Source organism: Vigna radiata, chromosome 1, assembly GCF_000741045.1.
Source record: "Vigna radiata var. radiata cultivar VC1973A chromosome 1, Vradiata_ver6, whole genome shotgun sequence".
Classification (NCBI taxonomy): Eukaryota; Viridiplantae; Streptophyta; class Magnoliopsida; order Fabales; family Fabaceae; genus Vigna; species Vigna radiata.
This window is the reverse complement of record NC_028351.1, coordinates 13,575,608-13,600,005: the sequence shown is the minus strand read 5'-3', so window position 1 is coordinate 13,600,005 and position 24,398 is coordinate 13,575,608. Positions and strand designations below refer to the sequence as shown.

General features: G+C 34.6%; 1 protein-coding gene across 3 annotated transcripts; it reads right to left on the bottom strand.

Moving 5' to 3' along the window:
* Nucleotides 1–7,097: 7,097 nt before the first annotated feature.
* On the bottom strand, nucleotides 7,098–18,078 carry LOC106772593 (sulfite oxidase). 3 transcript variants are annotated; one of them, XR_002669289.1, is made up of 13 exons: nucleotides 17,922–17,996; nucleotides 17,709–17,824; nucleotides 17,569–17,631; nucleotides 16,759–16,795; nucleotides 16,584–16,665; nucleotides 16,050–16,168; nucleotides 15,837–15,932; nucleotides 13,143–13,253; nucleotides 12,956–13,057; nucleotides 12,007–12,054; nucleotides 11,068–11,283; nucleotides 7,748–7,943; nucleotides 7,098–7,278 (listed from the first exon to the last, which is right to left on the bottom strand). XR_002669289.1 is itself a non-coding variant. In XM_014659100.2 (12 exons), the coding sequence occupies exons 1-12, from the start codon at nucleotides 17,994–17,996 to the stop codon at nucleotides 7,827–7,829; spliced, it is 1,182 nt and encodes a 393-aa protein (XP_014514586.1). In that variant the 5' UTR covers nucleotides 17,997–18,078; the 3' UTR covers nucleotides 7,574–7,826. The 3 variants fall into 3 exon arrangements, 1 of the variants encoding a protein (XP_014514586.1); XR_002669288.1 differs by lacking the exon at nucleotides 7,098–7,278 and adding an exon at nucleotides 7,317–7,666; XM_014659100.2 differs by lacking the exon at nucleotides 7,098–7,278 and having other exon boundaries at nucleotides 7,574–7,943; nucleotides 17,922–18,078.
* Nucleotides 18,079–24,398: the final 6,320 nt, after the last annotated feature.

The following is a 24,398-nucleotide window of genomic DNA, read 5'->3' as shown; positions in this document are numbered from 1 at the left end:
GGCCCAAAAACCTAAAAAATATTTTTGTTTCTTTATTTTATTGTTCTTGGGATAGTTAAATATTTTGCAAACCATATCTTTATTCGCGCATTTAATTAAAGGTACTGCCTTAGGGCAGGCGTTGTAGGGTGCTAATACCTTCCCTACACGTAACCGACTCCCGAACCCGAAATTCAGTTTTCCCAGACCTTGCCTTATCATTTTATGGTTTTTTCCATAGTTTTCCAGAATAAACTATGGTGGCGACTCCAAAACATTTTTCGAATTTAGTTTTCGTTTTTGGATCGTCGTCGTCCCGTCGCGATTTTCCGGTTGCGACAATGGCTATTATGACTTTATCTTCATTTGAGGAGTCTTCGGGAAGGGGAGGGTGAGGCAATGACGATGGCTTCTCGTCCACAGTGATGTTGGAGTCCTCGTCTACCTTCATCAGGTCAATCGAGTGGGATGAAGGTTCAAATGTCGAGTCAGCGGTTGAAAATGAAGAAAATGAGATAATGTTGAGTGATCAATGAAATTTTGTATATGGTGGGGTGATAATCGAAGGCGTGAGGAGGAAGAGGGGCAAAGGGAAGCTTTAGCTATCATCGCTGGTTATGACTGGGCGTCCCACGATGTCAATGATTTTTCCACTTGTTTTAGGACGAAAGTTGAGTTGAAGGACTGGGTCGAGCGTAACTGCATACTAAAATCTCCTTTGTTCAAGTTGATGGCCTGTAAGGGAAACAAACGCATCTTTCTAGGGAAGGGGAATAGTCTAAAAGACTTCTTTTTCACGTACGCGTACCTCTTTCATGAATTGTTCGTACGACTCCCATTCAGTTCCTTTCAGATGAACATTTTAAAGGTTTTAAACATTGCTCCTTCTCAGCTTCACCCGAATAGTTGGGCCTATATCCAAGCTTTCGCGATGATTTGCCAGGTGCTCGACCTTACACCTACCCTTGCCACTTTTTTACATTATTTCCATACTCGGTTTATCGCGAAGCATAGCTGGGTATCTTTGATCTTTGAGCAAGGGAAAGCCTTGTTCAAGCTTTTCTCTCTCTCATTCAAGGGTTTCAAGGATAAAATCTTTAAAGTGGAAATTACAGAATTTGTCCGCTCGCGCTTTTCTAATGAAGATGGATAGCCAAAATTTGCCTCGCCAACTCCCTTCTCGAAAACGGTCAACACTCTCAACAATTTGCCTCGCTAACTCCCTTCCCGAAAACTTATCAACTGCCTTGGGTGGAATAACCTCAATTCTGAGGTGTTTGGTATGGCGTTTCCTTTGTGCAACTTACGCGTTTGACTTGATTTTAACTTAGCTAAATTTTTTGTTATCCTTTAGGCATCATGACATCCCACAAAGAAGGACTTGTTTAAGGCGTCTTTCGAACAGGTTGCACTCGAGGAATCATCTAAGCAGCCTCAAGGCATAGTGAAAATTGTGACAAAGGTTCTTTCTTCCTCCCCTACGCCTACATCCCGGGACCCCACTCCCCGTTCGAAGCCGTAAGTCACTACGTACTCATAGTGTCTGTAGCGTGATCTAAAAGCTATCTTTTGTACATCCTTTGGCTTGACTAGGATATGATGATAGTCAGACCATAAGTCAATCTTTGTGAACACCCTGACACACCTTAATTGATCTAACAAGTCGTCAATCCTTGATAAAAGACACTTATTCTTTTTAGTAACCTTGTTTAGTTACCGATAGTCAACACACAACCTTGAGCTCTCATCCTTCTTCTTTACTAGAAACACTAGAGCTCCCCACGATGATACACTTGAATGGATAAACATCTTCTTCAATAGATCTTCTATATATATGAGCCCCATGATGGGTGATCAGTGTTTAGAATACGCAAAATTTTCATATAATTTTGACACTTATCATGCTTTAATTGATCATATTTTGAATGTAAACAACCCTTTTTATCTTATAATTACATAATCGGATATAAAGAAGATGAAAAGTAGGAATTGACGAATTTTTTATGATTTTTCCATAATTTTTCAAAGAATTAAAGATGATGCATGATCAAGCCAAAAAGCAGTAGTACTTAACACTTAAGGCGGTGCATGGTGTAGAGGCATCTAGTCTTTAGTTGTGGTCCAATCAGTTTTCTTATGTGTTTCTAGATGAAATAGGCCAGAGATATGCAACTAGAATATAGTCTTATTCGTAATGCAGGTGAGTCGTACGAAGTCACTAACAAGTTTCATATTAGACAATAGGAAAGATACTAGTCTCCAAGTATCAAGATGGGCTTAGAGTATTGTAAAAAGCACTCCCAAGCCTTGATCATGTAAAGCTGCAAACTTGAAGGAAGACCAGATGCAAGAGAGGATGGATCTGTGAAATCAGACTCTAACGTGGTTTTAATACTATAATCATTCCTTTGATAACTTAAACTGATTTCTAGATTAACATGACAACACTCTCACTCCTCACTCTCACACTTTTTACATAAAAACAGTCTTATATCAGATCAAACTGATTATAACATTGTTATTTTCACAAAATCCTTGTGGATACAACGCTTGTTTACTACATCAACCTAGTATATTTGTTGGTATATTCTTGGCCTTGTAATAGCCACACGAACATATATGTGAATGATTTGAGTTATGTCCAATCATTCCGGGTTGCATGCATGTTGATCTGTATAGGTTAGCTTATAGCAGAGTTGTTTGGTCTGTGTGTTAATATAGAAGTGTTGTTTTATGCATTAATCATGATTGTTTGTTATTGTTATATGAATAACCCTTTTAGGATATCACGTGCAATTAATTAATTTAAGAAAAGGTGACTTTTAATACCATCACAAAATAGTGAAAATCTAAAAAATTTATTTCAATATCGTGAAAATAATTAAAATTGTGCCGAAACAACAATTACTCCAATTGCAACTTATAATGTTATTAGAAAACTTTTAAAAATAAACTCCATTAATGTCTCAAAAACATTTCGAAAATTCCTATAATATTTCCTGACGTGTTTTCTCACTCTATAGACATCACCAGCATCATTTGTAACATTATTTGCTCATATATAATGACACGAGTGTAATATGCTTGTAGATTGATTGTATACTAGTAGATTTTTGAATGATCTAAATTAAAAATTAATGGCAAAATAGAGGAAGGTTTCTTTGCACCATAAAGACATAGAATATTTGATGGAAAACTTATTTATCTTACCATTATTAGACCATATATACTTTCTATTATTATTGTTGTAAGTCAATTCATGCATAATCCTATTAATCCTTAAAATGTTGTGATTTGTATTCTAAGGAATCTCAAAAAGACTCCAAGACAAAGTCTAATTTGTGAAGATAAGGAGAATACGTAAGTATTCGGATATTGTGATGCTTATTAGGTTGGTTCTCGTATGGACAAACATTTTACTTCAAAATATTGTCCTTTTTCTAGAAAAAAAATATTTTATATTGGAAAAGCAAAAAACAATAATGTTTTTGCCAATAAATTATTGAAGTTGTGTAATGACATCCCTTACTTGTGAACTTATATGGCTAAAATAGTTACTCTAAGAATTAAATTTATATGAGGTTTAACATATGAAGATGTATTTTGATAACTAAACTGCTCTACACATTGCTTACAATCTAATGTTCCAAAAAAAAGTAAATACATATAACTTAATTGTCATTTTATTAAAAAAAGGTTAAAACCACTTAGGCGTCCCTGTTTTCGTAAGGTCTTCCCATTTTGGTCCCGTTCTTATAAAACTTCCCAATTGGGTCCTTAAAAGTGCTAATTTGAAACAATCCAACCCCTACAGTTAAAAATTGTTAACGGCCGTTTAAATTTGATGACATGGCATTATAAATAAATTTTATATTAAAAACTATTAATGAATATAGATTTTATAGAAGGGCAAAGTGGGAACTTTCTTCTTCCTCCTCCCCAGAACCTGAATTCATCTTCTTCCCAAATAACATCACCCAACAGTACTACCAAACATTAAAATACTAGATCTACAAACTCTAATCTTCTCAAGATCACAAACCTACCCAGATCCCAAAAATTCAAAACCCTAAGATTAATAGATCGGAAGAACTCGGTGATTTGGGTTCTGCAGAAGAAGAAGAAAAATGGAAAACAAAGGAGACCATGTTCGCCATTTTCGCTCTCTGGGTTTTCTGTGGGAGCCACCACGATAATCTCACGTCAGAAAGGAGCAACTCCGTTGTCAACCACCACGAAACGGTTGTCGCTGCCATCACAACCACTGCAAAAGATCAAACCAGATCAAGAGCACAAGATTTCCCAAACCAGAANTTTGACACTCAAAACNTAAACTGGGAAACAAGAACGNAACTTCTCAAAATGNAAATTGAAATTTCNTTCGACACCCTACTGGAGCCAATTTCATCCATTAAACATAAGGAATTTGATTCGCCCATCATCTTCAACTCGGGCACAAGAAGCACCATCTTCCCTCACGCTCAAACTCTCTCCCCTCTGTATGCATCCAATAGATTCAAATCAAAACTGAGAAGACCAAATCAACCCCCTAATCTCCACTACGCTTCCCCATCATCACACACCAGTCCATCCAAATTCTTGGATTCGAAGCATCAAATCCTCTCTTCCGGTTCATCACACAGTAGATACATACAGAAGACGAAACCCAATACAGGGAGATGGCTACAATTATAAGAACAAAAGAAGCAGAGGGAGAAGCGCCACTGACCCTATGAAGCTCCATCGGCTCTTGGCAGCGTTGGCGGCGGGCTCTACTGTGACGGTGGCGGGCTCTGCGGCTTGAACCAGAGACTTAGAAGAGGAAAACGAAGGGGAAGAAGAATGGTTCCCCTGTAAGCAGACCAAACCAAACCGGAAAGGATAAGAAAAATCCCAAATTGAATTGGGGAAAAAGATCGAAATTAGGGTTTTATAAAGGATTTGGTTATTTTTGTTCGGTCTGAGNAAAAAGATCGAAATTCCGAGATATGCAAATTTNTGTTTTGGGNTTGGTTTGAGGAAGAAGATGAACTTTGGGTTTTGCGGAGGAAGAAGATGAAGTGGGAGCTATGTTTGGGTTCTGCGNAGGAAGAAGAAATTATTTTCTATTCCAAATTTACCCTTCTAAAATCCTGATCACACAAATATTTATTAATAATTATTCATATAAAATTAATTTATAATGCCACGTCATTAATATTTAAACGGCCGTTAACGATTTTTAACGGTAGGGACTGAATTGCTTCAAATTAGCACTTTTGAGGACCCAATTGGGAAGTTTTATAAGAACGGGACCAAAATGGAAAGACCTTACAAAAACAGGGACGCCTAAGTGGTTTTAACCTTAAAAAAAAGTTGTTATTCAAAGAAATCTAGACTTAGTTTGTCAGATCAAATTATCAACTTATAGATGTATTAACAAAATCTGGGAGGACCTCAAATTGAATTTTTTTGTTCCAAGTTTGAAAATTCAATTTGTATGTTTCAACTTGAAAGAAAATGTTATAATAAGTTATCTTGCATACAATTTATTGAAAAGATGTTATTTGCTTTGTACCTAGTTTCTAAATATGACCTTTCTTATTCGCTTCTCTTCCCTCTCATACAATGTAATGAAATATCTAAATATGACATTATTGTCTATATATGAAATCCTAAGACAGATAGTTCACTCTTTCAAATTTATTGTCCATTCTTTTTATTTTTCAAAAGTAAAAGTGCTTGTGAACATGAACATGAACATGATTTATATCCATTAGGTAAAGTTCCACTAACAAATTTAATTTCATGAAATGTTTCAAATAATATCAATAAGTAACATATATGATTTTTGGCTCCTGAATTTAATATCTAAGAGTTAGAATATTGATAAAATAATGCACAAACTTCACATTACAATGGATGAGATTTTGTAGGAAGATTGGTGTTGACTTGATTTGAAGTGTGACTTGAAAAGGTTGGCAAATTCTATTTGTGTATTAGCGTAAGAAAACTTCTATATGGTCTTAAGTGATAATTGGTTAAGGAATTTCTGTATCCTCATTTCTTGGTTTGTCTTTATTTTGCTCAATCTCTTTATGGACAACATCATGTACTACTTAAAAAAAATAATTAAAAGATACTTGTGTTTCTTATAATACACATCAACAATGTGCCCATTCTTTTCACAATAGAAACAAAATTCTATTTATAATCGTCTAGTCAACCTTGGACTAAACAGTCCAAACGGTCAACCAGGCCACAAACATGATCACACACTACTCTTGAGACTGTGCGACTATGACCAACAAGATTAACGGTCAACCTATAGAGAAATTACCTATAACATTAATCAATTTAATACAAAGTATGATTATTACCAATTGGGTTGTAATTAGGTCGTCACTAATCCAAAGCTCATTCATTCTGAAATTTATAAATATAGGTTTGAGATAAATAAATAGACGATGACATTTAATATACATTAATAGTTTGAGCTGTCAAATCTTTATTAACTTTGACATCATAGTACCTTCTGCAGGTAACCTCCAAGCATAACGGGCGAATAACAAAGATGAATGGAAGCATAATGACAAACATTTGGATTGTTAGCAACTCGTACAATAGTAAAGCGTTGACCTTAACTTCCACACCTGAAACATACACCTTTCATGAAACATGTCTCCAATTGTTATTGCCTTTGCCTCCACCAAAGTTCTTTCTATTATTAGTTGTTATAATAAACACTATGGTTTCTTCATCAAAACTTGGGTTACTTTGCCTTTCATATTGAATTATCATAGAAAAAGCGTAGTTTAGAGAAGGTAAAGGATCCATTAACAATATCTAAGATTTAGCTCGACTATAGTCATTCAAACCATTTAGGAACTAAATAATTGTATCTTCATGTCCGTAATTTCTTACCTTAATTGTGACAATTACATTGAACATGACAAGTGCAAGTAAGAATCGGCCTACAACATTCAAACTCCTTCCACAACCTTTTAAGCTTAGTGAAAAATTCAGTTTCACCCAATGTTTATTGCTTGAAATTATAGATTTCCTATTGAAACTCTGAAACACAAATCAAATCATACCAGATAACATTTTTCAGGAAAACAACACTCTCTTAGTGATGGGGAGATGGAATTCGTTATTCATGAGTGCACTAAATTGATACATCTTTCCCAAGCAAAATGGTGTGAATATGTAATGGGTGGTACCACGAAAGTTTTGTCAACAAATATGTATTTGGTATTAGCAACCAAAGCTTGACACACCATTCCAAAGAAAGGGGAGCGACATACCATAGGAAGAAATCTGCAAAGACATTTAGTGAAAGAAGTATGTGTATTCTTATTCAAGTTTTGAATACAAAGTGTTTCTTTAATATATAAAAAGAATCGTGAGAAAACAAGCATGTCTGTTTTCCATAACAGTCTAACAAATTTATTCATGTGCTAGTTGTGACATATGATAGAGGATCTTTTTTCTTTATCAACAACGTGGTAGAGGATCATGATTTGCTTATTCGGTGGTGGTGGTGGATGAATAATGTAATATACGTTACTAAATCAAATGCGTAGATGTGACACAATTTAAGGTGCGGGGAAAATGATAAAATGAGTGAAAAGTAAATGCATAATGATGATCTCAAATTATTTCCTTGAAGAGGAGCAGCAGATATTCCATGAAAAACTCTGCGAAACTAGAGTACAGCGATTAGTTATATATAACACCTTTCCCATAGCTTATTTGTATAAAAAGACTACACAGCTTTTCGCGATACCTTGGTGCCTTGTTCAGTGTTTTGAGTGCAAAAAGAGGAGATATTTGTAAGTGCCAAACGTCAAATATTGGTGCTACTTTTACATGTTTGAGTGACTCGCTTGGACTTTTACCCGGTGCCATGAAGTGTTTAAAATCCCTCTCAGGTTCCAGATGTCTTCAACCTTTTCAGGCTGGACATTAGCAGAAGAATCTACCTGCAAATTAGACAAAAGGTGTCAAAAAATATCTCCGATTAAATTAGAGGGATGATCCCTCTGAACCATAATGAAAACGGTGTGAACATATTAGAAGGGTGGTTATTCAACTTCCTGGGCAGTTAATTGTTAGCCAAGTAGTTAAGTCAAATACAGAACTGACCATGTTGTTAATTATTATAGTCAACTAAGGCGTTAATATATAGATAGTTATACAGCTGTCACTATACTATCACAACTACACTGATCCTTTAAATTCTTCCGTGTAACCTATGTTCTTTCAACTAATAAAATGTTTATCCCGTTTAACATAGCATCTAGAGCTTGAAGGTCCTAAAGGGTTAAACCTACTCCTTCTACTTTGCTTACCTCCTCTCTTCTAACTCAACTCAACACATTCTCACGCCTAATCTCTGGAAAACTATGACATGTTTTCTTCTACGGTACTAGCAGGTAGAATCTAGCAGCAATGCGTATTGCCTCCAACGTTTAACTCCAAATATAAATAAGGGGAATTAACCCTATACGTATTGCCTCCATATTTTCTTCATTATTCTCCATTATAAATATCGCATCCTATGTGTATTTTCTACATGAGGGGAATTAATCCTATACCTAGTTATCACTACTTTAACATAATATCAAAGCCATATTTTTGAACCTATCCTAGTGAGATTAGTTGTTTGTTGGATATATCGTGCCACCTACTATCAGGCTGCTATTGGTCACCTATTAGTGTCTAATCCCATGCTCAAGAAGTATATGCCTCGACAGGAACGGATGTGTTGAAGATCCCATATCAAATAGAAATAAGATAAGTTTAAAATATATACGTGGGCGTAAACCTCACGTTACAAGCCGATTTTGTGGGATTGAGATGGGCTTAAAGTTCATTTCTTAACATGATCTTTTTAGGATTCACTGTATCCAAAAAAGGATATAAATGTTTCTCTCCCTCTCTTAACCATTATTTTATTTCAGTTGATGTCACATTCAACAAGTCTCCTTCTCCATTCCTATCTCCACCTTTACTATAGTTAATATTCCTATTATCTGTGATCCTTCTTTTGTATTTAGTCCACCTCCACCAACCCTTCATGTGTATAATTGACGACAACATTCTCATCATCCACCAGATGACTCACTTCTAGTGCCTAATCCTCCATCCCCTCCAGCTTTGACAATGGAGTCTGAACTACCAATTGGCCTTCATAAAGGTATATGTTGTACTGTAAACCATCTCTCCATTACACTCCTTTGAGTTATATCATACATTATCTCCATCTTTTTATACCAATCTTTCATTTATTTCTATTATGTTAATTCCAAAATCTCTAGGTGATGCCTTAGCTCATCATAATAGAGGAACAAGGGAGCTCATCCAATTACTGCATTGGAAATCCATTGGTGGTTGTAGGTGGGTCTTTGATATTAAAGTTGGTCCTAATGGTACTATTGATCATCTCTAAGCTCATCTTGTGGCCAAAGGTTACGTTCGAATTTTTTGTTTGGATTATAATGATACTTTTTCTCCTGTGACAAAGATGACTTTTGTTCACTTATTTAAAGTCATGATTGCTCTTCAACAATGACCTCTTCAACAATCGGATATCAAAAATGCTTTTCTTAATGATGATTTATAGGAAAATATTTATATGGAACAATCTCCAAGTTTTGTTCCTCGGGAAAGTCTTCTGGACTGGTATGTTATCTCCTCAAATCTTTATATGACTTGAAATAGTCTCCTAGGGCTTGATTTGAAAATTTTAACAATGTTATTCAATAGTTTGGTCTCACTCACAAAGAGGCAGATCATTTAGTTCTTTACCGTCACTTAATAGTATATGCTAATGATATTGTTCTTATAGGCAGTGGTCACCATGGCATCTCTCAAATGAAACAGTACATTTGTTACCACTTTCAAACTAAAGATCTTGACAAACTCAAATATTTCTTGGAGATTGAGGTAGCACAATCCAACAATAGTATTGTCATATCTCAAAAGAAGTATGCATTGCATATTTTGGAGAAAATTGTGGGTTGATGAACTAAAAATATGTTGACACACCCATGAATCCCAATACCAAACTCCTACCTAATTCGGGGAGCCTCTTTCATATCCTAAGAAGCACAAAAGATTAGTTGGAAAATTGAACTATCTTACTGTTATTTATCTTGACATTTCCTTTGCAATTAGTGTGGTGAGTCAGTTTCTCATTCCTAATTTTAAAGATCATTGGAAGGTCATTATTCATATATAAAAGTACATTAAAGGATTTCCAAGAAAAGGTTTTCTATATGGTCATAACAATAATGCTAAAGTTGTCTATTATTCAGAAATTGATCGAGTAGGACCTTCTTCTGATAGAAGATCTACTTTTGGATACTGTGTTTCCATTGGCAGTAACTTGATTTTTGAAAGGGCAAGAAACAAAGTATTGTGGCAAGATCTAGTGCTGAAGCAGAATATAAAATTATGCCTTAGCTACTTGCAAACTTGTTTGGCTTAAACAATTACTTAAAGAATTGCAATTTAAAGATGTCACTCAAAACACCCTTGTATGTGACAATCAAGTTGCTCTTCATATTAGCTCTAATCTTGTCTTTCATGAAAGGACTAATCACATTGAGATTGAATATCATTTTATTCAAGAAAAGATTGTACTTGAAGATATCAAGATTGATTTTGTTAACTCAAATGATCAATTAGCATATATTTTCACTAAAGTTTTTATAGGGAGCTAGAATTGATTATATTAGTAATAAGTTTGGTACATTCAATTTATGTACACCAACTTGAGAGAGTGTTAGATATTGTTAGTTACAATATTATGTTTATCTGGGCTTTAGCCCACATTTTCTTCATTATTCTTCACTATAAATATATCACCCTATATGTATTTTCTACACAAGGAAAATTAACCCTATACCTAGTTTTCACTACTTTAACACGGTTAATCACTAACCCAAACAGTAGATGACTTTAACCACTTATAATTTGAATCGAATGACCATTATCCTACCATTATGGTTGTACATGATATCTCTATACAAGTTAACAAATGTACAGACTCATTAGCTACATTGGAAAAGATAATAGCATCACAACAATGGGATGACATACCGCTTTTGCAATAATCTCAGTGCTATGACAAATATCAACTGTGACTTCAAAGAATACCCATGCCCATTTGTCACTGCTGGCATGGTCCGATATATAGGGAACACCACTTTTCTGATATCTTGAAGCTTCCATCCATGTTTTGCCTCCATCAATAGACACATCTACTCTCTCAATGCCTCTGCCACCTCCTGAGGCCGCATAACCACTAATTTTTACCTGCACACGATGTGCAAGAATTAAGATTTAGTCAATTACGACAAGGACAGAAAATGTACAAAAAAAAATAGCTAAAACTCATGAAATGAAAGATATGCCAAAATTTGAGTTTAGATGGATGGATAAGTTCGTATTGAAAATTCATTTGGGCAAAGAAAGGATGTGTACGTGTTTTCAATTTCAGGGAACTTCAAATAAAAATATAATTTAAATTTACTTTAGAGGAAAAAAAAAATCTCAGTACAAGAATCGATTAGGGAACATGAACAATATGTTTTGAAGCAAAAAGTAAAATACAGTGATGATAATTGAACACTAGAAAATTCTAGTCAAAGTTCCAAAGGTGCATGCCATGTTTAATGAGATCAAGATAAAGAAAAAACAAAGCAAATTTATATGTTGTGGAACTTCATAGCTACTAATAAAAACACATTCATGTAACTTATAAAAAAAAAGAAGCAAAGGAGAATTAATGCTTCCCACGTTTTCATGCATGAATACCCATTATAGACCTGTTTGGATGAGTTTCTGAGTAAACTCTACTAGGGAAGAAATCAAAGAAAAAAAACAGAATTTGATTTGGCAATAAGCTAAAATTAGAGAAGCCGAGAGTGAGCTTCTGCAAATTAGCTTATGAATAAGCCAATTTCAATTTTTCTCTCATAAAAGGAACTTGTGGAGAAGCCCATCCAAACAGGTATACACTTGATTAAATAAACTAACCTTCCCAGGCTTTATTGTGCTCACATCTTCTAGAGAACATATAACACACTGCCACAAAACAAAAAAATAAGTATTAGCTTTTGTTAGGAAACCAAGAAACAGAAATCCTAATACACAACACCTCTGCTACAAAAAGAGTAAAACATAAAATGTTTGTATTCATTCACAAGTACCAACACACACCTGGGTAAACAAATTACACCACTCCTCCACACTCAGCCGCCCTCACAAAGGGAGCTCTGTCTTTTTCACACTAGAAAAGCCCAGTATATCAATGTAATAACATGATCTGAAAAATACTCCACTATAACAAAGGACATAATTACTATACCAAAACACATACTAACTACCCGGTTACAACTAATTACAATTTTAACCTCTTTTTACTTTTTCTTCTATGATAGACATGCGAGGTCTTCCCCACTTGTTTTGGGTCCTGTCACCATTTCAATACTTTCAAAGAGGTTTGGTAAAACAAACATACACTTACTCTGCTTGGTTCAGCATGGCCTGATTACTCAACATGCAACAAATTATAGGTTTCTTGATAAAAGAAACCTGGTTATCAGTACTCACACACAAAAAACAAAGTATCATGCATCCAAAACACAGGAAATAGTCTGATTATTTGACTGTAGCCACACAAAGCAACCTGTAAAATTGTTTCCGGGGACAGTTTCCTCCTACATAGGATAGCAATAATCTTGTCCTCTCTGTTCTCTCAAAATTCCAAAACTGCCTAAACCAGACCACCCCCACTATATATAGACTTTCTCCGAAAGTCTCTCCCCTCTCCAAACCTCCTAACAACAACCTGTTCTTTAACAACCTTCCTCCTAACATATATATTCATAAAATAATCCTATCAGTACAAAACATGGTTTAAGAAATACTAAGAGGATTTTTTACTTAAAAAAGGAAAGCAAAAACAGTAAAATAATCAAAATACCTGAACTGGGAAATCCATTTGGGGTCTGCGGGTGGACCAATCAATATTATCCCAATTAACTGATGGTGGAAACATTTTGTAGTCCTTTTGCATGAAAAAACCCTGATACATGATAATGTAAAGTTATAGGGCATTTTGAACGGGAATTTTTTGGTACATCATTACAACTCTACATAATATATTAGACCTGGCATTCTTCTGCAATGATATTGATCTCTTCCAGCCATTTAACAGACCGGGCTCCAATGACACCAGGTACAACCACACGTAATGGATACCCATGATCTCTGTTCAGAGGCTAATGAAAGGGATATTAAACTGAGCTGAAGACGCTAACAAAAATAATAATAACATAATATACATTACCATCCAAAGCCAAAAGAAAAATCCAGATGAAAGTATAATGTATAATTGCGTTACAAAGGAAAGATACATTAAAAATATTTATCATTCAATGTCTATGATGAATTGTACTCATGCATACCCCTTAGATGTTCTTCTCGTTACCTAGAAGGAAGCAATTGTATTCTACTGTGAATTTATTGGATACATGTGAAGTAGCAAAAATGTAAAAAAGGAAAATCAATAAATATTATAAATAAAAGATACTTGATTTCTGTCATATGTATGACAGGTCAAAATCCACACTAGTGCCTGACGTACTTGTTGGCAAAAATAGGTGTTACTCTCTTGGAATACAATAATACATTTCATATCATATCATATTATTCAGAATGTTAATGAGTCTCCTATATGTTGTTTCCTCTTTTTCCACCAAGAACACAGATTTGATGAGGGCCTCCATTTCATATCTAACATAATTATTGTTATAATTTTAGAAAAAAGGAGTTGATTACACACACACAATAAAAGCATTCTAATATTCATGTTCTTTTCATAGGTTATGACTCTCTAAGCCTCTTTCCTATTAGGTGGGTTTGGCTACCTAGATCCAACATCGCAATGATAATGTGCAACTGCTAATCACATCTATAGTCATTAGGCAAATCATTGACTACTTAATCCTTCTTAATGGCTTTGCCTATAGTTATTCTTGACCTTCTAGCTTTCCGTGATAGGGCTACACTCCACTGTAGTAGGGTTTAAATCTTCTCCATACATGCATAAACTACCTATAGTAAAATGACTTTTTTCGTGTTCCAACTCTTAAGGTAGAAATTTTCAAGTATCTACATGTGGAAGAGGAGTTTGTGGTATTACAATAGGATGTAGCAGTAGAGGACATCCTCAATGCACATATTGTAAAAAAGTGGGTCATACCCAAGAAAACTGCTACTTTCTCCATAGCTTTCCTAACAAGATAGCCAGTATCTAAATATGAGGTTGTTGGACTAAAGTTTTTTTATGAGAAATATAAGGAATATCTGAGGTTGAAATCCAACAACCGAGCACAATCATCCACAAATCCCAGTTTGTCAACAACTTTCATTTCACAACCAGTTATAGTCAAAGTTTACAGATAATTGACTCAAGTTCTTTTGATCATATTTAAGGCCATACCGCTATATGTTTTCTTTCCTTTCTTTTCCTAAAATTCCTCATCTCATAACATTATCCAATGACTCTAAAGTTATTTTCTAAAGGAATTTGTTCTCCTTGTTCCTACATATGCCTTCAATCTTATTTCAAGTCAATTAACCAGTTCATTGATTTGTTCAATAACCTTTGCTGCTAGGTTACCTGCTCCTGTTTTTGTCCCCTTTCATCAATGTTTATGTTGGATACAATATTACCAGCAACAATCACAATTCTTTTCCAACATATTAACGACGAGTACCAGTCAACAATTTTCCTATGAATATTGTTTACTACCATCTTTTTTCCAACAAGTACAGTTTACAAGTTGATGTTTTCTAAGTCAGTACAGTTTACTATCAACGTTTTTTCAGTGAATCAACATTTTTCAAGAGAATACTATTTACCATTGATGTTTCTCTGCCAAAAAAATGGATCACAAAACTCAGATAGCCTCTCATGATTCTCTTCAGCCTTGAACTTTATAGCTCGCATGACAGTTTTGAGGCCTACAACCTGTCTCTAGTGGTATAACCTTAGCCTCCATCTCCTTTAATGGCATTTGCTAGTTTTGTCACTAAGGACCACTCCTTCCTCTCTCTAATGCAGTTGAGTAGACCAAATTGTTACAAACCAAAAAACAAGGAAATGAAAATGTAAATCAAGGAAGGATTTGTATTATTTGCAAACAAAAAGAAAAAATAGAAGAAATGAATCTGATACCACAGAGCTAGGCTCCTACAAAGAGGTTACTACCCTTTGGCCTTATCAAAGTTCACGATATCCAAGATGACCTTTCTCCTCATTCTCTATGCCCCCAATGCCCCACTTAAACATTTGGCAATTCTGTTACACTAGCTACCTCGTCACTTTACACTTCTCACTGTGTTCTCTCCTAACATACACCATCAAAACCTTTGGTCCTTCCCTCTACGTCTATGCTTATACTCACGATCCTACCAATGTTGCTATGAACCTATTTGCAGAATTATTGATGGGAGGTTGAGTAACCGACTTAGCAAGCCTTTGCATGCAGCTTCCCATTAGAAATTAAAACTTACACAAGGAGAAATCATGTGTCTCAATGACCAAAACTTACAAAAAACAAAAAAAGGAAACCATTCATGTAATAAACACGAACTATATTCGTTCAATATCTCACAAACAAATTAAACAATGAAACGTACATAGCAGTACTTCTAGTAAAGACATCAGAAACCTACAGTGTGGCATGAACAGAGAACCCTTTTATATTTGTTTCTTCTACAAAATAATGAAATCTCATAATAAAAAAATCTTGAAAACTTCTGTGCCGCAAGAAGATAGCATAGTCAAAGCTACTTACTTCACCATTCATTTCATAAGCTAGCAGAACATCTGCTTCGGGATTTGTGGCCTGACTAAGTGGTATTGAAGCCTTGTATGGGCCTCCATTTTCCTCCTATCAGTATTTTGTAATTTTATTGAAAAAAATCAATAAAACACTTCAACTGGGTAGTATAAATAATCAAAATGAAGTCAAAGTATCTGGAATAAACATACGAGCCGTAAACATCACCTTGCACTTATCAACGCTTACAAACTCGACATGTCTTCCACCAAATTGAGTTACACTAGTCAACTTTGGAATCCCAACGAGTTCTAGAACATCAGACAATTTGGCACCACCCCATATAGCTGAGAAAGGAAAATATAATATGTTTTAGTTTGTATTTATTATGACAGAGCTTTAGTTTGTAGCTAAGTACTCAAGAGCCATCCAAGTTGCTTTGGAAATTAATTAATCAAGAGTTCAATGTGTTTTATTTGTTTCCACCTTCATAAAAGTTGTATGAGCGTTGAACCAGAGGCTAGACATTATAGCTTTCACATAAAAGGTTCGATTTGACATGAGTTTTTATGTGCGTATTGAATGGGAATCCAAAGAATCACTCAGTCCTAAGCCAGGTAATTTACAATTTGATCTACCCTCCCCTTCCATTGCAGGCTTTAGATTTCCTTCCTGACCCCCACCCAAACAAAAAAAAGCTCATTCAATCCTTTATCATGTCAATTTTCATCACATTATTCCAAGAAAGCTGACAATACTAACCATTTCCAATAGCAGAAACATCCCAGCCAACTCCCCTCACTGTTTTGGTCTTGCTCATAGCAGTCCTTCTATTACCTGCACACTGAGATAAATCATTTGCAGGATGTAACTATCTTATCAATAGCACAAGATCCATGGCTCCAATTTAATCCATGTTCTGCAAAAGAGCACACACCTGTAATGTAGCGGTGACATTATACTTTGGGAGCATCCTGTCATCAAATAACATGGTCACTTCATTGTAAACACGACAAATATTAAAAAACCAGAATTATTTTCCCAGAACAGGTTCGTGTTGTCCATAACTCTTAGATAAATGAAACGTCACTATCATTGTGACTTGTCCAATATTTACTGAGTATATAATCAAATAATTCTTGAAAGCAAGGTTATTCAATCCGGACTGCCCAAACTATTTTTTGAATTGTGAATCATAAATGATATCAAACCATAAAACTTAGTCACAGCAAAATAATGTAGATTGAAATATTATCATAAAAATAATGTCTAGTAACATAGTAACATTTAAAACCAGAAATTGATAATATACAAGGTTTGTGAAATAAAACATCAAGTCATGACTAAGGGCATGAACTCCATTCCTGAAGACTGATAACAGAACAATGGAACAACACAACCATAATTAAGGCTGCATCGGCTGCATTTGTTACTAATTTCCCGGTGCAAGGAATGCAACAAGACCACAACTGTGGCTGCATCAACCGCATTTGTTTCTAAGTTCCCAAACTATAAGGTATACAACCAAACCACAACCGAGACTCTAATTCAAAACCATGATCATCAATAAATATCCTTATGCATAGTTCACAACATGCAAGAACCAATTCGACCAACTCTGTAAAACTATATAATTAATTTGACATGTTAAATATATTCACCGTCAAATCGTGCCATGGCAATCCTAGCTGAATCACGATATTCAATGCACGAGTTTAAACATTAACTATACCAAACACACACTAACCAGATATCTTTCATCATGAGCTGTTTGGGACGCTCCAGCAAACCGGACACGAACACGGAGTATCTGCTCCTCAAAACCAAACACGTCACAAAGCAAGATAAACTAAAACCTACATAGTTATGGCACAGCGATGGAGGAACCTGTTTATGTCCTCAACGACGGGTATCGGACCGTGATTCCTCTTGTAAAAGAAATCGGAAGGGGTGACGTAGGAGGCAACCAAGGCAGAACGCGGTGGCTCGGCATTGAATGGCGTCTGAAACGGAAAAAGGAAAAACGCGGCGGCGATTTGTGAGTAGCGTTTGGAAAAATTGGGAAACACAGAGAGAGTAAGGGATAGTAAATTGACTTGCCTTGGCGTTGATAAGAAGAGAAGGGTGACGCGGAGGCTCCTGGGAGTAATCAGAGGGTGCTGTGAGACCTGGCATTTTCGCTGAAATGGAAAAACAGAGAGGTGAAAGCGAGTGGAACAGTGCAGTGCGTTGTGATAATGCGTCTTAATCGATAATGTTTGTGGTTATATATATACGTGCCATTGGAGGAGTGATAGTTACAATGTTTCACCTTGGTATTGAAGGAAGGGACCCATAGATAAAATTAATTGTTAAAAACAAATGTTAGATTATTTTTTATTTTTTTTTATTTAATCTTTTTACAATTTCTCTTATTTTATTTTCTATTGGATTTTTTTTTTCATATTTAGTATTTTAATTGGTAAAAGATAATAATAAAAAATTAAACTATGGAACTTTCAATAGTCCAACCATTATTCAAGAGTCGAAGTAAAAATAGGATGGCAAGGTTATTTCCGTTTTGGTCAGTCCAAGATCAAAATTATCAACTAGTTTTATTGGTGTCTAACATATAATGATTGGTGACCCACATACATAAATAAAATCTTAAACTAATTATATAAATGTTATAATAATCGTATCTATGACTCACACGGTCATATATGATACTTCACACAAAACAAGTTAGACTAGTCTAAAAGGTAAGAAGTAAGTTGAATATAGTAGAATTAACAGGTAAGATCGAACGGCTAGGAACATATATGTAATTGATAAATTAGTTTTTTTCTATAAAGTAAATGAAAATTATATGTATTTATTGTCATTACACTGAATTTTCGTACAAAAGATTTACTAACTTTAGTATCGAAGAACTTTTGATAGGCATCTCTGAACAATGGAAAGAAGGTGAAGACTTAATTTAGAAGAAGAATTTGTATAGAAGAATTTGTATAAATATTTAAAATAACTCGATCTCATGTCCAAAACAATAATTATTTTATTTTAATATTTTATATTTTTTTATCATAAATATTTATCATTAACTATAAAATTGAAATACATTAAGTAAACTAAAATTCACATAAAATAAATAATTATATAACTAAATAAATAAGTATACCAATTAATCAATATTAAATACAATTAAGTGAATTGAAACATAGAATAAAGAAATAACAGTAAAATAATTTTTTTTTTATCAAAGTACTAAAATATGATAAAACAAATTATAGATTATGCATGTTAACCAATCCATCATTAACCTAAGTAAAAAAATTGATTTAAGTACACATTCTATCTCCAATTTTCCAAAACATAAAGACAAGACTGCCACGTCTTCAAGTCCCAAAGCTGAAACTGATTAGTGTAGTAAATTTTAATTAATCATAAAAAATTATTAAACTTTTCTTAAGTGCTTGTCGTGTTTTCTACGGATTTATTGAACACGCCTAATGCACTAGTGCGCACTCTGAAATATATGTAATCTGTGGGCACTTCTATCTCAGAGTGCATTCCAACCTTCTCTCCTACCTTTTTGTTTTTCTTTTAAGGATTTTATAATTACAACAAGGATTTTTTTTTTTAGCAAATTACCAAAATAAACCTAATGGGAGAGGTTGGTATTTTAAAATGAATAGACATGTTCACATTACATGGTTAGAATTTAATGACGGATAAGTAGAATTTCAACCTTCAAAACTCATTTATTTTGTCTATATATGAAAGCGTTTATGTAACATCCTGATGAATATATAACAGAAGCTATAATTTATTTTAGGAGTTAACATGAATCATAAGTGAGAACAGTGATGAATAAACATAGGCGGATGAAAGAAATAGGAATAACATTTAAAATTTAAAATTGTACAATCAGTTAAGGTTGGGTACACAGTTACAAGACTTAACAGTCAACACCAAAAGATTCACTACACCGAATGGTGTCACAAAATACTAACCGAACGATTAACTAACTATACAATGGAAGGAAACTACACTAAGGACCGGAAGGTCCTGCACAACTCTCAGGCATGGCTTCCATAGGTTGTTCGGCCTTCTCGGCGTCCTCCAAGGTAGCTTCCAAAGTATCCTCCAAGATACCCTCTGCTCACATCCAAAAGGATGATCATTGTATTGAAGGGAATAACCGAACGACAACATACACAAGGACATGACAGATAAGGGTAAGCTTATGTAAATTTAATTAATCATTTCCATCATACAAGAAAATATGAAATTCAACCGATCAACGTTCCATACATACAATTTCTATTCATACTTACAATATTCATGAACTTATGACCGACCCCTAAGACACTGTCCGGACGGTATGAATCACGTAGCCCGACGTCCATAGCACCCGGTGTGGTGTAGTAGCTGCCTTTACTTATCAGCTGCCACCCGAGGTTAGTCCTCAAACAATCATCTGTTCGTATGACCACGAACCTCCTGTCATTCCCACGCATGAGTAACCTTTCTCTACATGAGAAAGCGTCATCACAGAATATCAGGATCAGGACGACAACATGGGTCTTACCATGTTCATACTTTACCAACCATCATCAATCATGAGATATCCCTCCGTTGGAATTCTCTTACTCAACCAAACTCAATCAATTTCACACCATCACTTTCAACGTAATAAAAACCAAGTTAAAGACATGACTGAATGGTCTAACACAGAAGAGAACGAAGTGTCAAGAAGCAATTCAATAGGAGACCGAATGGTCTATCATAAAGAAAACCGAGTATCAAGCAAGACCAGGAAATTCAAAAACACAACTGATTTATGAAAAGGAACGAACGCTCAATAACTGACTACAATTTACAAGACCGAGTACTATATCAATCAGACCGGACGTTTGTGAAATAACAGAGTTCTCTTCAATTGACCGAGTGTCAGTACAAGACCGAACACTCTTTGGAAAGTAAGTGACAGTATGAGACCAGACATTTTACAAATACATAATATTATAAGTCAAGTACTTTAAAGATGAGATGCTGGTGTAAGACTGAGTACTAAAATAACTGAAGGTTGGTTTATAACCGAACACTTCAAAACCGAGCACTTGGTGTAAGACCGAGTACTACTAAGTCATAGTGAATACTAATTTATACGAAGCATTTAATAAGACCGAGCACTAGATCTATGACCAAGCGCTTCACATGACCGAACATTCCTTAGGTAAGTAATGGTAATAATATTATGAAACCAAATGCTTCATAGGTTAAGTGTCAGTCTAAGACGGAACACTTGTAAGACCAAGTGGTTTAAGGGGGAGGACCGAACGATCCTAATGACCTTCGATCACAGATTCATATTTTCTCTAAGTTTCATACTTCATACCAAGTATAGAATTTAGAACTCATACATATCATACAATTCATACAACAGCATATCACATATTATCATACCATTTAAATCATACATTCACACAATAATTTCATACATACAACATACCAAGAAATTATAATTAAACTTTATAAGATTCCCTTACCTCTAATCCAGCTAAACTTCTAAGATATGTGGACAGCAACTGTTTCTTCAAAGGTTTCCAAAGCTCTAGAGTTAAATACCAAAATGAGTTCAGAGAAATGGTTTAAGGTTCACATGCAAGCTTTTAAAGGTGCATGCATACATAAAGTAAGAAAACTTGGAAGGACAGGGAAGTCTTTGAGACTTACCAACTGTAACCCTAAACCGGACGATTCAAGTGAAAGAGACGAGCACCAAGAGTCTTTAGACGTGATCTGAATGGTGATCGGAACAGTAGATTGGTTAGAATTTTAGAGAGAAGGTTGGGAGGTTTAGAGAGAAGGAGGAGAATTCGAGACTTTCAGAAAGTTTGGAGCTTTGAGGAAGAAGAAGGTTTGCATGGGAAAAGTGGCGTCAGGCTTCAATCTCACCTTAAATATTGTCTCCACTTAGAACGTCTGACCACTCCTAGCTTGCCACCTGACTTCCACTTCCTGGAAGTTCACAGTCCTTCAGCTGCTACACGGATCACGGAGAAAGGGAATTAAATATTTGGCAGAATTGGTCTCCCACTCACCAGGGAAGAGGGGACGACTTGAAAAGTATACCCCACTAAGGAGGGATATTAAATGGGGTGTGACAGTTTACATAATTATTTTTTTTTGTAAATTTTCTTTTCAAATAATATAAATTATTTTATAATAATTAATTTTCAAATTTTAATTAATTATCTATAATAAAAAAATATAATTTTAATGTTTAAAATTGGAATTTTTCAATCTCTCAAATTTTGATGTAACTTTTTTCCTAAACTTAAAAGTGAACCTATATAATTTCTTCAATCTTTAAATTTTTTTTAATGTATTAAATAATGTTTGAGATTGGACATTTGAGCTTTTATAACGTATAAAAATGCATTAGAAGGTACAAATTTGCCAATACTTTAACGCAATTGTTTCAAACATTATTAATTATAATTTACTATTTATTAAATAAATAATATGTTTCTTTTGATAAAACTTGTAGTTTTTTAATATATGGAAAATAAAAGAATGACATTATAAAGACATGTCTACATCAAAAATCTTTTAAAGATAATGCATAAAGCTCTTGTACACCAATAATATTTCTAACTCGTTAAAATCTCTCTTTTAACAAAGTCACACATGGTCTTTTGTGTAACATCCCAAAAATATCAACTTAAATCTTAACAAAAGAATGGAGAAAAACATACTTTCTATTTTACGCTTTAGCTTCACTGTTCACTAACACCTGCTCACCCCTGACATTCCCCTAAGTCACACCACTAAGGTGATTAATGAAAAAGAGAAGACAAACACACAAACAAACAAAAAAAAGTAAGGGTAAGCTAATACCCAAAAGGGTAAGCAACATATAACATTTTCCTTTCAACCAAACACAACACCTGAACAGGTAAGACATCTAGACTTAAAATTCGAATACATGCTTTATTTTTGAGCTATTTCGGATTGTACACTTTTAATGGTGGAACAGTTGGCCCACCCGAAGCTATCACACAAGATTAGTTCGTTAAAACACCCTTTGCCCAAGGTAAAGGCCCCTACACTAGGATCTCCTGCTACTCTCATCACATGATCCCCCTCTCTACTTGAGAATGGATGACCATTAAAGTGTCAGGATAACCGCCAAAATTAAGCTCCTACAATAATACAAACATGGAGTCTCTCCATGAAAATCATGGAATTATATCCATCTACCATGCACATGATCAAGACATACTCATCATCATCATATTCATCAACTATAAACATACACATAAATATGTTCACAAACCATAAATTTACGAATACACATCTCAATTAATCACCTCATAACAATCATCATTATTATGAGGAACCCTATTATAGGGTAACCCAACAAAATCATTCATACATTCATATGGAAAACTCATCACAAATATTACATAAACCTTATCCCCATGCATACAGAAACCTTTACCCAACCATGACCTCAAATGATCATAACTATATTCATGTACACATGCACCAAAACAAGGTTTTTTTAATCAAGATAATAAAATACATATAACATACATTAAACAACAAACAAAGGTAAGCTTCCCCATACCATAGTCAATCCTAGTGCTTTATCCACAACTCCAAAAACACCACAAATCTTCCCTTGCACTAAGGTTTCTAACAACTCTTTCTCTTTTCTCCTAGAAAACGCCCTCTCTCCCTACATCTCTCTCTTTTTCGATTTCAGCTCTTGAGTAAAAATATCCACACATTTTTTTTGCTTCTCCTTTTTATCTCATTTTACATTATCTCTATCTTTTTGGTTAAAATAAGATCTCTCACTTAATCTCTAAAAACCACCAAGATTTCCTCTCTTATTTTCTCCCAACTATTTTTTAAAATATCAACAACAATTAAATCTTTCCAAAATCCACGTAACCCTTTTATTTTGTTTTAGATTCTATTTATTATTTTTTTCTACACCCCTTAACTTAATTTATGCACCACTTAATAAAGGTAAATAAACTCTTTTTGGCTTTGGGCCTAAAAATACAAATAAAATAAAATTTCCCTTAATTTTCTTTCTCTCTAGAATTGAACCTACACACATTCAATCCTAAACCACCCTTTTATCAACAAGCCAACACATCATATTGGTAATATCACCCACACACAAATCACCTGACGATCCCGACGCTCCTCACTATCGGAAGACGATAGTGGCTCTCGCGCTTTCTTTGTTTTTTTTTTCAGAGATCACTCGAGTGATGTTGCGCATTTCTTGCAGAGCCCTATTGGTATTTCCTATGCTAAAATAATGGAGTGTTCGGTGAAGATAGGAGTTCATGAGCTCTATGTCGAGTTCAAGATCCATCTCCTTTATTTGCTAAAAATAGCGAGTGCAAGAGAATGTGCAAAGAATGAAGACGCATTAAATAATTTGACTATATATATGAAGCAGCTAAATAAGCCATTAAAGAAGCAATTAAAGCAGTCCAACTATGGTTTTATAAGACTGTGACAACTTATGTTTTCCTTCTTAGTAGCTTAAAAAAAAGTCAATGC